General features: G+C 38.6%; 1 protein-coding gene across 1 annotated transcript in view; it reads left to right on the forward strand.

The window, feature by feature from the left end:
- PTPRO (protein tyrosine phosphatase receptor type O) overlaps positions 1 to 14,289 on the forward strand; it is a 233,036-nt gene that overhangs the window by 191,840 nt on the left and 26,907 nt on the right. The window contains exons 18-20 of the mRNA XM_069541225.1: positions 2,323 to 2,406; positions 7,715 to 7,750; positions 10,915 to 10,996. Coding sequence (XP_069397326.1) covers positions 2,323 to 2,406; positions 7,715 to 7,750; positions 10,915 to 10,996 — 202 coding nt within the window. The remainder of the gene's footprint in view (positions 1 to 2,322; positions 2,407 to 7,714; positions 7,751 to 10,914; positions 10,997 to 14,289) is intronic.

A 14,289-nucleotide genomic window follows, 5' to 3' on the forward strand; every position in this document is an offset into this window, starting at 1 on the left:
CGTGGAACAAGTGTGGTTGAAGGCAGGAGGGGAGACTCCAGGGAAGCAGTGGGAGACAGAGCAGCGTCTCTATTTAAAACTCACATTTCAGTGCCTGGGGATATGAGCTACCCATTCTGTTCAAAAATCAAGCAGAAGTATACAGCCCAGGGCTCTCAGGTCTTACACTTACAGGCAGATAAATATCAAAGCTAAGAAAGTTCCCTGAGAAACATAGCCTCATGTTTCTTTATGCTTGAGTATTAAGGAGGGAGGATGTATTCTGAGAATTAAGAAAGCATTGTCAAGAGATTGAATTTGTTGATGTTATACCTAACCGCGATCCATGGGAATTAACATATATATTAATATATTAATTAATATACAGAGCAATTAATACCCAACAAAATTGCTGATTAACTAACCACTTAATATGAAGCCAGCACTGCTTACGTGATCCAGTTTGTTTCTTTCACAAGCAACCATGCAAAGCACATTGAAATATATACATTTCATGTTAATCCTCAGTAAGTGATTTTTTTTTCTGTTTTCCTAACTCCCCCAAAATGGTTACTCTGACAGAAATAAATATGTAGAGACAGGAAATTTTAGCAGTGGAATTAATGAGGGAGGAATGGCCTTATTTAAACTGTAAATTCTACTTCCCTAAGTGGGACACTAGTTGAGATCCACTCTAGGTGAAAAATCTAGGTGAAATAGGATTCTCTTTAACCAGAAAATATGTTGTACTAGTCTAAAAGGTCAACCAGAACAAAATTCCATTTTGCTATTCAAATTTTTTTTGCTATTCAAATCTGATTAATTTTGCTATTCAAATTTTGCTATTCAAATCTGATTAATTCAACTGTCAAGAGAAACCCATAAACACTTGCTGGTAAAAAGTTAGAAAACATTTCTAGGTTTGTCCAAATGTAATTAACACCTTTTCCAAGATTAAGAGGCTGACTCACTGATGTTTGTTTCTTGCCTGGCCTACCCTTAAGAAAGGCCCAGTCATAGAGCAGTGACGAGGGGCCCATCTAGGAATTGATCCCATTATACCTGTGACTCAGGAGAGCTACGTATTGACTAACTACACAACTGGTCACAATTTACGGAATTTATGAGAGAACATTTATGGGAGAACTGAGGCAAAAGAGAATTCATTTCAGGACATTTCTATAAAATTAAGAAAATTCTCTTGCAGCTCTGGGCAAAGACAGTTTTGCCAACACTGACATTTTCTCGTTAACTGAGAAGACATATCTCAGGGGATATTTGTAATAACTAAAGTGACAAGGTGACATCATTTTTCCCCTAATTCTCAGAATAACTATAGATACAACCATAGCCTATTTTAAAATCTGCATTAATAGATGTTCTATTTTAAAATTGGTCTAAATATCTGAAATTTGATTCAAACCAGGCATTTAAAATTAACAGTCTGCATTAGTGTTAATGTGAAGCTAAGTAATTTTGCTCCCACTCAACTGAGTATAAGATTAGAAACTAGGGGCTTCCCTGGTGGCGCAGTGGTTGAGAGTTCGCCTGCTGATGCAGGGGACACAGGTTCGTGCCCTGGTCCGGGAAGATCCCACATGCCGCGGAGCGGCTGGGCCCGTGAGCCATGGCCGCTGAGCCTGTGCGTCCGGAGCCTGTGCTCCGCAACGGGGGAGGCCACAGCAGTGAGAGGCCCGCGTACCGCAAAAAAAAAAAAAAAAAAAAAGATTAGAAACTAGACAGCTGATGAGCTACTTATTTTAAATGAATGATACGTGGGTGTCATACCATACCTCTGTTTTAAGGATTATTTTTTGGAAGTGATATATTAATTTATACTTAAAATAATATAGAAAGTCGCACCTAACAGTGCAGTTTTATAAGAATGTGTCCTGAAAGCTTGTTTACCAAAATCAGTATACACAAACTAACCATTTGTATTCCATACACAAGCTGCTGTTAGCTGTCAAATGTTAGATTTCTTAAAATAGGCTTAAGCATCGCAAGGGTAATACCCAAGAATAAGACTCGAGATAACGGATGAGGCATTTCAGAGCCGAATTGAACTGAATGCGAAACGTGATCACCTAACAGCAGGCTAATTGACACAAACCAAGTTGAAAGAAATATGTCTGATTACAATAAGATGTGAATAAAACTGATTTTGGCAACATTATAGCACTTAAGTCCTCTCGTTTAAATTTCAGAGAATGGAATATTTAATTGTAATTAACGTGCTTGTCATTTTAATTGATCCCAGTAGGTAATGTACTGTTCACAGTTTGTATTACTAACTCTTGCCACTTTTTCATCTTTACATCTGTTATCTATTAATGCTCACAGGCGTAGGAGTATATTTGCTTTCTTAACTCTGCTACCCTCATGTCTTTGGACTGATTATCTTTTGGCATTTTATATTAATCCTTGGTAAGTGATTTTTTTTTTTACTGTTTACAAAGTCTTTAAAAGTTAGCTTTCAGGAAGTAAACCAAAGGGAAAATCCTTTTTAATGATTTTATGTGTTTGAAGCATGTAAAATTATTAATTATGTATTGAAATGGATTAAAGCAGCTAATGGTACCAAGATGCTAACTATAATGTTTTCCCAACTGAATGTTCTTCTTGTGATGTTCTTGACAAGCTTTTCTTCCATTTATTGCTAAGTTATTTGTTTCTTCATTGAGTCAGTCCATGGCCTCTCATCTTTATAAATGATGCCCTTCATTTTTCTCACCATTTCCATTGATTAGCTCCCTATTTCCAAGAAGGAAAAAATGTAATCAGGTAAAGAAACCCAGAATACTATGTATTTGGGGCCTTCGTGGTTTTATAATAATGCTCACTCAGCGAATATTAAACAACTGACTGTGTGCAAGCCTCTTAGTATAATCTTCTCATTTAATTGTCCACACACCTCTGCAGAGATTATTATCAGCACCATTTTACAGATGTGGAAATAGAGGTATAAGGAGACTAACTATCTTAACATCATATGACTATATAGAAAATTCAGGTTCTAAACCCAAGTGTCTCTGAAATCTATTCTTTCCTCTCTAAAAAGCAGCCTCCTATAAATTCTTATTTTCTTGACTTTTAAATCATTTTAATAATCAAATCTCAAAGAGTATCCTTTACAGTTTTTATAATATACAATAATAATGATTTTCAATTCTGAGACTAAAGTATCTAGAAGGGCTGTTTCTTTTTCTGAGCCATAAGTATAAAGGTAGCAGAGGAAAAAAAAAATCATTATCCTTAATGTTAGTCCATGATGTTTAGGTACTAAATTATGTACAGACAGATCCAGAAACCTGGACAACTTGAGAAGGACTCAGATAAAAGCAATAAAAGTAGTTCATGGACTGGGGAAAAAAAAGTTCATGGAGGGTTGGGGGCGGAGTTCAAGATTTAAAGCAATCCGGAGAGTTAGCTATTCAAAAAGACAATTGATCAAACATTCTTTGGCTTCTCCGAGACAGAATAAATACAGTGGGCAAAGTTAGAATTTGAGTTGCAGTGGGAAAAGAATAAAAAAAGAACTTTCTCACAGTGGAGATTGTTAATACCGCAATCTGTATTTTCTTTAAAAGAGAGCTAGGTGAAAAACTTGTGAAATATGGTAGACACTGATGTATAAGCAACAAATTCAGAAGAATATACTGGATGATGAAGACCCCTTCACCATTATTCTAAGTTGATTCTTAATAACAAGTCTCCAGTATAGGACTTCCCCATGGTCAACCAATATTTTAAGTACTTAACATCACATGATACACATCAATTCCATCTTGACTTTCAAAATATACATTTACTTTGAACTTAACATCTACTGATCATCCTCAAGTATTCTACCTATCATTAGAATACTTGGAGCCAATACTGTTAGCGTACCCTCTACAGATTTCAATTAAAACGAAAGAAAGACGCAGGTAATGTTATATTCCTTTCCCTACTTAATTCTCTTTCTCATTTTCCCTAGTTTGTTTTAAGCTTATATCAGGCAGGCCTATGCTTGTTTGTATGTCTTTCTTAATAGGTCCCCCTGATGAACACATATTTTGGAATTCTAGCAACTCCTTCAAGGTCTGCTATTTATAGTACTGATCAAATAACATGAGACCTAAGTTAGGGGGGAAAAAAAGCCCTGCAGTAGTCTTTTGAAGACTGGTCCTGAGGCTGAAAATGGTTTTCTCCAGGTGAGAAGAGAAGGCAAAGCATAGAGCCCCAGGCTTTCTACACTTTTCGTAAACTACACACATACTAACCAATGAAAAGATACCGAACGTAAACTGTTTTCAGCCCTAGACTTGCGCTCTGCCAGAAATAAAAGAGGTAAAATTCATGGTCCCTGATCCTTCAAGTCCGACTCAGCAAACTCACAAATTCACCCGAATTCCCTACTCTTTGCTACTTTTCTCTACATCTAATAAGTTGTGGGTATTCTCCCCTGTTTTCATTTCTATACAGTCTTTTAAAATCCTCCTCTAGATGTGTTTGTCTTCATATTTCACCCACCCGTTAACAACCACCCCAAGAAACAGAGCCACACTCTCTTTTCTTAACACTGCCCGGCTTTGTCTCTAAACTATCAACTTCTTGGAAAGATATGTTCCTGTTGATTGTCTAAAATCCGCCTGATGCCTCTGATGGTTGTGTGGAAATCCAGAGACTCTCTCCCTCATAGGTTGCTCAAACCTTTTCCCAGGTGGTGGCAGAACCGGTGTAGAGCCTTCGGGCCCCATTGGCTTAGTCCCAAGATTGTATTCTGCCAGGATTTCTGACTTTATTGATCTCAGATTGTATTTCCTGTTCAAAGAAAACCATCTCAATTGGACCAGCTCTATCTGGATTCAGTGTTGTTACTCTCATTTTCTGCTATCATGGTCCCCTCACGCCCTATTCACATTCATCTGTCTGTTCTAAATCCTCAGCAGTTGGCATTTTAAGCGTGATGCAATATTTAGTTTAAACTGCTCAGCTTTCCTCTTGTTGTTGCATGTTCAATTCAGAGAATGACATAACTCTAAAGACCTTTTTTAAGATGTGGGGATGATCTTTGTTTAGCTCATGAAAGAGTAAGTAATGCTTAGGAATTTGTGGTCATTTAAAGTTTTTGACTTTACGGTTTTGGGTTTTCGTTTCTGTTTGTTTTTAACCACTGTGAACCCCATGTCTCTGCCATTGCCTCGTTTTCCTCTTTGGAATGAATTTCATTCTGGCGGGCTTTCCAAGATGGTCATAACCATAAAGAACTTATAAAGAAATGTATCTTAACTTCTTGACGTCATTAGGGTTTTGAACCTAATCTAGTATAAGGGAAAGAGGAAAGGTAACAGAAGCACATCATCCTGTATGCATATATACTGTATGTTGGATGGGTGTTATCAGTTATTCAGAAAATCTTTCACAATGATAAGATGATGTCTTCAACATCACCCAAAATGGTCACTGTGGCATACACACACACGAGCTCTTTCCATAAAGTGCTAAAGTGAACATTGCTAGCAAAACCTGAATTTACATGTTTAAAAGTGAATTATCCCTTGATTTGAGTCTTAGGATCAGCACGGCAATTGAAAAATGCAGGAAAATTCTATCAGTGTGGCTGTGGAGTCTCATAATTCAGTCCTGTCTTGTACCACAGCCTTAAGATACAAGAACCCTTTGGAATCTTCAGGAATTCAGCAAAATCCAATCAGAACAATGAAAGTTGCACACAAATCATGAAGACATACACTTAAAACAAGAGGTCATACAAAACATGTGGTAGAATTTCATATTATATTTAAGGTTCATTCAATTAGTGAATGAGACTGAAAGAAAAAATACTGCCTCTAAAAAAAAAAAAAATACTGCCTCTCTTCCATGAATCAGGTTTCCACACAGCTGTGGAATAGTAGTGACTTAATATTTCAGCACTGAATGTATTCAGTGTCACCCTACCACATACATTTGTTTCTTCCCAGTTTCCCTTAGAGTCTGTTTGCATTTGGAAAGGTTTTGTGTTTTTCTTTTTTTAATTTCACTCTGAATCACAAAACATGTTGGCAGCCTCCTGACATTATCAGAAGTGTTCCTTATTATGCTAACATTATGTTTTCATCAAGCACTAAAGTAATGGGCTCCTACTATGCAAAGTAAATGTAGGATTCCTAACGTTAACTAAATTAGCATCACGAGAGCAGAGTAAAAGAATTATTCAAGAGGTACACCATGACAGTGGTCTTTTGGGGGGATGAGGGAGAGGTGAAGTAAAACTAGAATGTCTATTACCTCTAAATCCCAAGTATGGAAAACCAAGAGAGGATGAGGGAGAAAAAATAGGACAAGAACTATTAAAATGTACTGTCTTCACTCAGAATTGAGAAGAAATAAAAACTATCTGAAACTAGAAAAGGAAAACCAGGAACACCACTTGCCTTTATGGATATTGCCTTTGCTGCATTGCTTCCTCTCCACCCCCAAGTGCCATTTCCCCAGTGGGATCCCTCAGGAGCCCAAGTCTAATATCAAATCCTTAATTGCATCATTAAAAAAATTGTGAGGATGACATAACAAAGATGTGTTGTTTCAATTCAATTAAATAAGCATTTATTGGCCACCTGCTAGTGTTCCATTAACTGTGCTCAGCTCTGGGGGACAAAGGACAGTCTAGCAAGGAGCACATATACAGCTGATGGTCAGACCACGTAAGAAATACTCATGAACCAAGTGCTATGAAAGCCCGAAGGAAGCAGTGCTTCGTTCCGCTAAAGGCTTTCCAGAAATGCGGCTGCCCAAGCATTCCTAATTTTCAATATAAATAAATATTTTGGCACATAAGAGTACTCAGATCACACCTGGCTATTTACTATCGATTGTTTATGTTCTGAAAGTCTGGGTGCTTCCGTCAATATTTCAAGACCTTTGAAAATTACTTATAAAAATTGTCACACTCAATCATGTATCAATATCATTTATATAAGACAATCTAAACACAATAATGAAGCCCTTCAGCAGATACTATCTTAGCATTAGCTAACTTAGGTCAGTTATCTTATGTGTTGGTAGAAAATAGTTCCCCTTTTAATAAAAACCTTAAAAGTATAATAAACTGAAACATACGTTAGTATTACATGTGTCTGAGCTTGCAGACTAGCAATGAATTCAGAACAAACAGGTAATAGGTATAGTTCCTCAGATAGCTGAAAAACTAGTTCAAAACAGAATAAGAACAACGCCGTAATAGAATACATGACACGTGACAACACTGATAGCACAAATTCACATTCCCGATGAAAATGTCCGAAAAGGTTGTTTTATTCCTTAATTTAAAAACCATTATGTCCATCCTCCTTCCACCAGTTCTCACCTTTATTCCCTGATTCTTTCCTTTTGCCTGTAGAATCTGGAGTATTTAGACAGGAAATACTTTATATATTTACAAAGCACTTCAGCAACTTAATCACCAGGAGCAAGAAATTATATTTCTAGAATTCAGCTTTTTGGCAAATCTAGAACATAAAGTGTAGGTATGGCCCAGAAATCTAACAAGAGTTTTAAAACATGACTCTGGAATTTTTATCATTATCTTCTCATTTAAGGGGAAGTAATTAAACAAACATGAGGTATGTTTAATAAAAATTAAATAAAATGGCAGTGCCTGATGTAATTATTTAAAGTTCTTCAAGTTTAATCATTTTGTTAATCAGTTCTTTTGCCCAGATAAATTTGCCTCTCTTTTCTTAATTCACAGGAGTAAAAATGGTTTAAAAAAGAGGAAACTGACTAAGTAAGTTTTTCTTACTATTTCATTTAAAAATATTCTTTATGATGATCTTCACTTTCCAAACTGAAAAGTTTGCTGTCTTTAAATAGAAGGGATGCTTATGAAAGAGGCAAATGCATATTAAAATAGCTAAGCTATTATGCGTAGGTGTGTTTACACATATGGATGGCAGTGACCACCAAGAAAGTGTACCAACAGAAACCATGTCAGGAATAAGGAAAATTCTCACCACGTGAAATCTGAAAAGGAATGGGTTGTTAGGAATTATAAGTCTTACAGAAGGAAGTCTACTATTCTAAATCTATAAGGAATCTAATATTTAGCTACATCAAAGTAGTACAAAAACCTTTGACATTTTGTATCTTCAAATTTCGTGCCTATTGCAGGGAAAGGCTGTTACTCTGTTTGATGTTGTAACAAATACTTGGATAAATGCTGTCTCAGGAAATCTTTATAATAAACAGAAAAGGATAATTACTTTAGCTAACCTGTGGTTTCACTTATCTACTGAACTGTTACGTCATAAGAGTTATAATTCTGATGGGTGAAAATGAACGGTCAGTTGATTTCAAAAGCCTAATTAGAGTATCACCTCCAGGCCTTTAGTTAAAAACTCTTCATATAAAGAGTGGATCATTCCTATAAATAGAGTTCATTCTTGATACTTGCCTGGGATAGAATATTGGTGAATTCATTAAGGAGGCAGTTAGGGGTCCCAGCCAAATCTATGGTATCTGCGCTAATGGAATACATAACACAAGAGAAAAATTGATGCAAAAGATTTCTCTTCAGCTTTGAGTGACATATAATATTTTGGCACATGTAGGTGACAGAATAATTTTTTCCTAAATCTATTTCAAATCAGTACGGATTCTATTGGCATATATCAAGTGATGCAGGAGAGACGAGACCAGCCAAAGCAGAGGAGAGGTGCTGTCAGCCCAAAGGAATGATTGGACAGAAACGGAAAGACTTTCTTGCCCAAAATTATTAGTGGGGTTGTTAAGTGAAGTACAGAGGCATAGACTAGAGCAGTTAGAGGACACGGTCTTGGGACCAAAAGGGAGCCCAAGACCCAAGCAGAGAGAAGAAGCAGGATGTGGACCAAAGTTTGAGTGGAGCGTAGACATGGTGGAACCTGCCCGCAAGCCAAAACCTCGAGTCAAACCAGCTTCCGCCTTCCCTCTTCTCATTTTCCTTCTCATCCTCCCTCCTTCTCTACAAACCTTTTTTTTTTTTTCCAGTTTCTAACGTATTGTTATTGATAAAAGTAGAGAATGGTAAACTTTGTGAAGTAGACCCACGATGGAGAAATGGCAGTGGATCTGGGTATCAAGCAGTGGATAAGCTTCTACAAGCCATTTTTGAGGGACTCCTCCCATCTTTCCATTTACTTTCTCTTTACCTTTTCTCTTTCACTCCAAATGCCCCCCCACTGCCACCACCGTGCTCCTTGGCTCTCCTTGCCCCTTACCCTTTACCCTCGCCCCTTACCACAGTAAGCCCTTACCTCGCCCCTCCTTTCCTCACCTTCTCTCCCTCTAAACCTTTGTCCCACTGATAGATCTCTGCTCCTTCCCAGTTTTCTTTCTCTTCTCCTTACCATTCTCTTCCTCTCCCTGATGTTCATTCTTCTACTTCCTGGATCCTTCCTCTGACTCTCTTTCCCCTCTCCATCCTGCTTTTGCTTTTTCTAACCCCATTTTCCTCTTAATGAGATGAGAACCAGCATCATCAAGTCCAACTTTAAGGTCAACGCACTGCAAAGACAGCAGGGAAGGATCACCCCACCCCGCCCCCGTTTAGCTGTTTCTTTTGGAAGGGTGGCAAAGTTGAATGACAAAGCTTTTAACCAGGAGTCCTTCTCCTGCTTCTACCCAGGGTCCTCCAGCTTAGTAGCCCTGAGATTTTGAACTACTCATTTGACTGTCTCAGCCTGGGCTCTCTGTGGAGTTCCATCTGGAGTGTGGGGCTAACGTTGTCCATGTCTACCTTAACCATCAACCCAGCAAGATGACGCATAAGAGTATTTAGGGTGTCTTAAGGGTACAAGGCATTCATGTTATCATTATTAAGTAAAACCATTAAAATTTGAATGTATTATCTGGGAGGTATAATACCCTCAAAAATCAACTAAAATCTTAACATAATCTATCAGGTTAGCTAATCGACAACTTTGAACAAATATCTATCATATACTTTGTATTTGCTAATAGGGCATAAGACCACAGATAGATGATATAAGCGGAGTAATTTGCAGCAAGACGAAGGGAAAGGTCAACTCTGTGGACCCTGTCAAGGTGGAAAGGCTTGGGTTAGGTGACAGTGCAGCATCCTGAAGAAGCTCAGGGAACAGGTTGGCACAGGTAGGCTCTAGAAGAGATAAGCAGCTAGGGAAAACCACAGGAAATAAAACCGAATTCTTATTCAAAAAAAAAACAAAAAACAAGGAGGAAGGTGAGCACTTCTGCTACTGATACAGAAACATAAACTCAGATGTGTTACTTGATTGTCCTGAACCATTTTGCTATGCAAGACTCTGAACACAACTCTGAGAGAGAGAGAGGGAGAGAGAGAGACAGAGAGAGAGCGCTGTGAGAGCTCCCTGGAGAAATGTTTCCTGCCAGGACACTGCCTTTGCTCTGGGAAGACAGTGCAGCACAATTCCTTACACTTGTAAAGCTGTTTAAACTTCCATGTTTCTGTAATCTGTAACATACTGTGTGTCAACCTTGTGATGTAGGTATCACTCTGATTTTTCATAGATGAGCATGTTAAGTCTCAGAAGAGTTAGGTAAATAAAGTAAAACTATAATTCGAACAGGTCTTCAGACTAATCCTTTGTTTTTTTCCATAAACTGGAGTTTTCTAGAAACAACACATATACCTGTGAGTGTATGAGTGTGTGTATATGTAATATTTTACTGCTAAAGTAAAAGCCAATTAAAAATCTAGAGGTTTCTCCTATCCTCATGGAAGTTTAATATATAGGGCTCTCTTCTTAATTATAATATATTAGCGACTGGTAACTTTAACCAAAAAAAAAGAGTGTTAACCTCTGAGGAGTAAGAAGAAAATTGTTCATGTTTGAGAAGTATGGTGTTAAACGCTATATGACACCTATCAACAGGATTTTTAAAACATACCTTTCTTTGTATTTGACAAAGCCCGGTGCAACTGGATGACTTTGACGCTTACATCAAGGATATGGCCAAAGACTCTGACTATAAATTTTCTCTTCAATTTGAGGTGAGTGAGTAAAGTTTTTCCTACCCTCTGTGGGCAGGGGAATTGGGCTTTATACCAGTGTCATTCCCCTGCTCACTAGGCAATGCTGGTGGTGTGGTTCATAATGGACCGGATGGTAACTGGGCTTGGGGGTACCTAATGTGCTGGTTCAGAGCCAGGATGTCAACCCTTAGTTAGGAGGTCAGGGTTTGGGTGGCACGAATGAAAGAAAGAAGAGAAGAGATGCAGGTACTGGGGGTGCTGGGGTGAACAAACATGGTAACAGGAGAAGTTTTCAATGGTAACATTGAAAACCAGGGGGATGGAAAGTGCAGGGAGAAAGCAAGCTGAGGATTGAGACCTGGAACGATTTCTCTTTCAGGGGATTTTTAGTGTGTTTCTCATGCCACTTAGGACACAGTAAGGGTGGATGTTGGATGAATTGGAACCCTTTGTCTCCTGAGCGTGTAAGAGCCTGGTGTCTCTTTTGCTGTAGGACTCTTGGCATTCTACTGCACATGTCTTTGTGGGGTTTTGTTTTCTTTTCTCGGAGAAATTGGAGAAAGAGAGTTACACATGCTTTGGGTAAAAGAGGAATAAAATTGGCAACATCTTTTTCTGAAGCACACATATTTCTTTGATTCCGAGAACATGTGTCAGAGTAGATGGAAAAGGGTCTAGGATCTCAGTAGTGTGAGGGATCCAACTGGTCCTCAGGTTTTCTTCCCACACATTTCACAGCTCAGAACACAGTCTGGATAGCTTCCCATTCTTCAGGCTTCCAGCAAGGCTCAAGGAGACCAGGGAGAAGGGAAAGATAAAGTGACTTTTCTAAATTATGTCATTTTTTTTTAAAGCCCCTCAGCTGCTTTTCCTGTGAGACACCAGGTGGTAGAATGTAGCTGCTCTCTCCTCATTATCCATATTCATTTCTTTCCTCACATCAGCCAAGGACAGCTTTGTTCTGCAAGAATCAGCAGGAATCCTGGTATGGGTATTCATTCTAACAGGGCATTTAAGGATGAGAAGGATGTTATACATTATCAAATACAAAGCCCCCAAACTATCACCTGTGTCACGAGAAATGCCACATAAAGCCTGGCTCAGTCATCCATTGTACGCAGGTACATGAGAAGTTATAAATGCTACACCAAATGCTATAGCTCGAAGAACAGAAACTCAATTTGAAATGGAGATCTATGGTGAGGATGGCATTTCAGAAGAGTATACCAACGAAAGGAGGACACTTTTTATAAGAAAACATAAGCCCAAACTCAGAAGAAAATAAATATCTAGATAATTCTGATAAAAATTATATTGTAGTTACACCTTCTATTTTTTACCTTTTTTTTTTTTTTTTTTGCGGTACGCGGGCCTCTCACTGCTGTGGCCTCTCCCGTTGCGGAGCACAGGCTCCGGACGCGCAGGCTCAGCGGCCATGGCTCACGGGCCCAGCCACTCCACGACACGTGGGATCTTCCCGGACCGGGGCACGAACCTGTGTCCCCTGCATCGGCAGGCGGACTCTCAACCACTGCGCTACCAGGGAAGCCCAGCCACAGTCTCTTAATTCCTACCAGATGATATGACCTTGGTGGAACAGCCAGGGTCACTGCCTCTCCTGGAAGGATTAGGAGTACCCCCAGTTCATGTCATCAAACCCCAGTGTAACTATTACTGTGCTTCTGAATTGCATCATTATAAAAAGAAATTCAGTGAATCATTTTCTGGTAAAAAGAAAATATTTTTTTCAGTTGTGAATGACAGAAATACAATTCAAACTAGTTTAGACCAAAGAAGAAGGGAGTTTGTTCAAAGGATAACTAAGGTATCTCATATAATCAAAGGAAAGGTTGAATAGCTAAACCAGGAGGAGAGCAGGGAAGCAGCTCAGTCTCAGGAATGGCTGGAATCAGGGGCCACACACCTGAAGAGACCCCTTCTTTTTATTTCTCATTTCTACTTCTCTCTTTGTCTTGGCCTCACTTTCTTTGGCTGCAAACCAACCTCTTTCTCATAGTGGAAAATGCGACCGCAATCAGCCTCGGAGTATCACACCTATGGTTGCCAAAGGGAGTCATTGACTGTCTTTCTTGTTCGTAGTTTAAAAAATAACAGGGGAGGATTCTGATTGGCTGGCATGGCTCATGATGTCTGCTCACACTGTCTGCAGCCTGGGAGGGCAGAATTACGGAAGAAAAGGACAGTTCTTATTGGTACCATGTGGGTAAACCAGAAACCAAGAGCATTATACCCAAAGAGAGGACCACGCAATAAGTGATTAGATCTGAGCTTCAGCTGCTTCAAAAATGTGAAAAGTTGAATGGTCAATTTTATGACTAAATATTCAGTTTACAATATGCTGAGGGCTTCTATATATTCAAGGTATAAATGAACACATGCAAGCTTATTTCATAGGATTTATAACGCAGATAGGAAGGTACCAAACTGAGAGTCCAAAAACCTGGATCCTCACTACTGCTTTGCCACTAATTAATACAGGAAAAAATCAGTTTCTCATCACCTCAGTTTCTTCATCTCTAGAATGGGTAAGTTGAACACAGAGTGGTTCTCAGCTGGACCTGTACCAGGCAGTGCCCTAGGGGGCGTTTGGGGGTGTGTGGTCATCCTAATGGCTTGGGAGTAGTATTTAATGGGGAAAGGGACAGCAATGTTAAGTGTTCTGCAATGAGTGGGACAGTCTCACACAATAAAGAATTGTCCCAAGCCAGTGGTATTCCATGGAGAGACACTGGACTAAATTGGGGACAAGGTTACATCGAAGCTTTATAATTCTTACATATTAGTCAGTGTTCTCTAGAGAAACAGAACCGATAGGAGACATATACATTATATATATATATATATGTATATACACATTTATACATATATATACATACATATATATGTTAACTATATTATTATATAATTATATTATATGATTATTATATAATTATATTTTATAATATGAAGATCCTATATATGATAATACAATAGAAGATAGAAGCTGATAGATAGATAGATAGATAGATAGATAGATAGATAGATAGATAGATAGATGGAGAGATTTATTTGAAGGAATTGGCTCACACAGCTGTGGCAGCTGGCAAGTCTGAAATCTATAGGGTACCCAGGGACGAGCTGATGTTGCCACTCAAGTCCAAAGGCAATCTGGAAGTAGAATTCCTTCCTCCTCAGGAGACCTCAATCTTTTAAGGCCTTCAACTGAGTGATGAGGTCCACTCACATTATGGAAGGTAATCTGCTTTCTCAAGTCTACTGGTTTAAATGTTAATTACAGCTAAAAAAATACC

The sequence above is a fragment of the Delphinus delphis genome, chromosome 11 (assembly GCF_949987515.2).
Source record: "Delphinus delphis chromosome 11, mDelDel1.2, whole genome shotgun sequence".
In the NCBI taxonomy this organism is placed as follows: domain Eukaryota; kingdom Metazoa; phylum Chordata; class Mammalia; order Artiodactyla; family Delphinidae; genus Delphinus; species Delphinus delphis.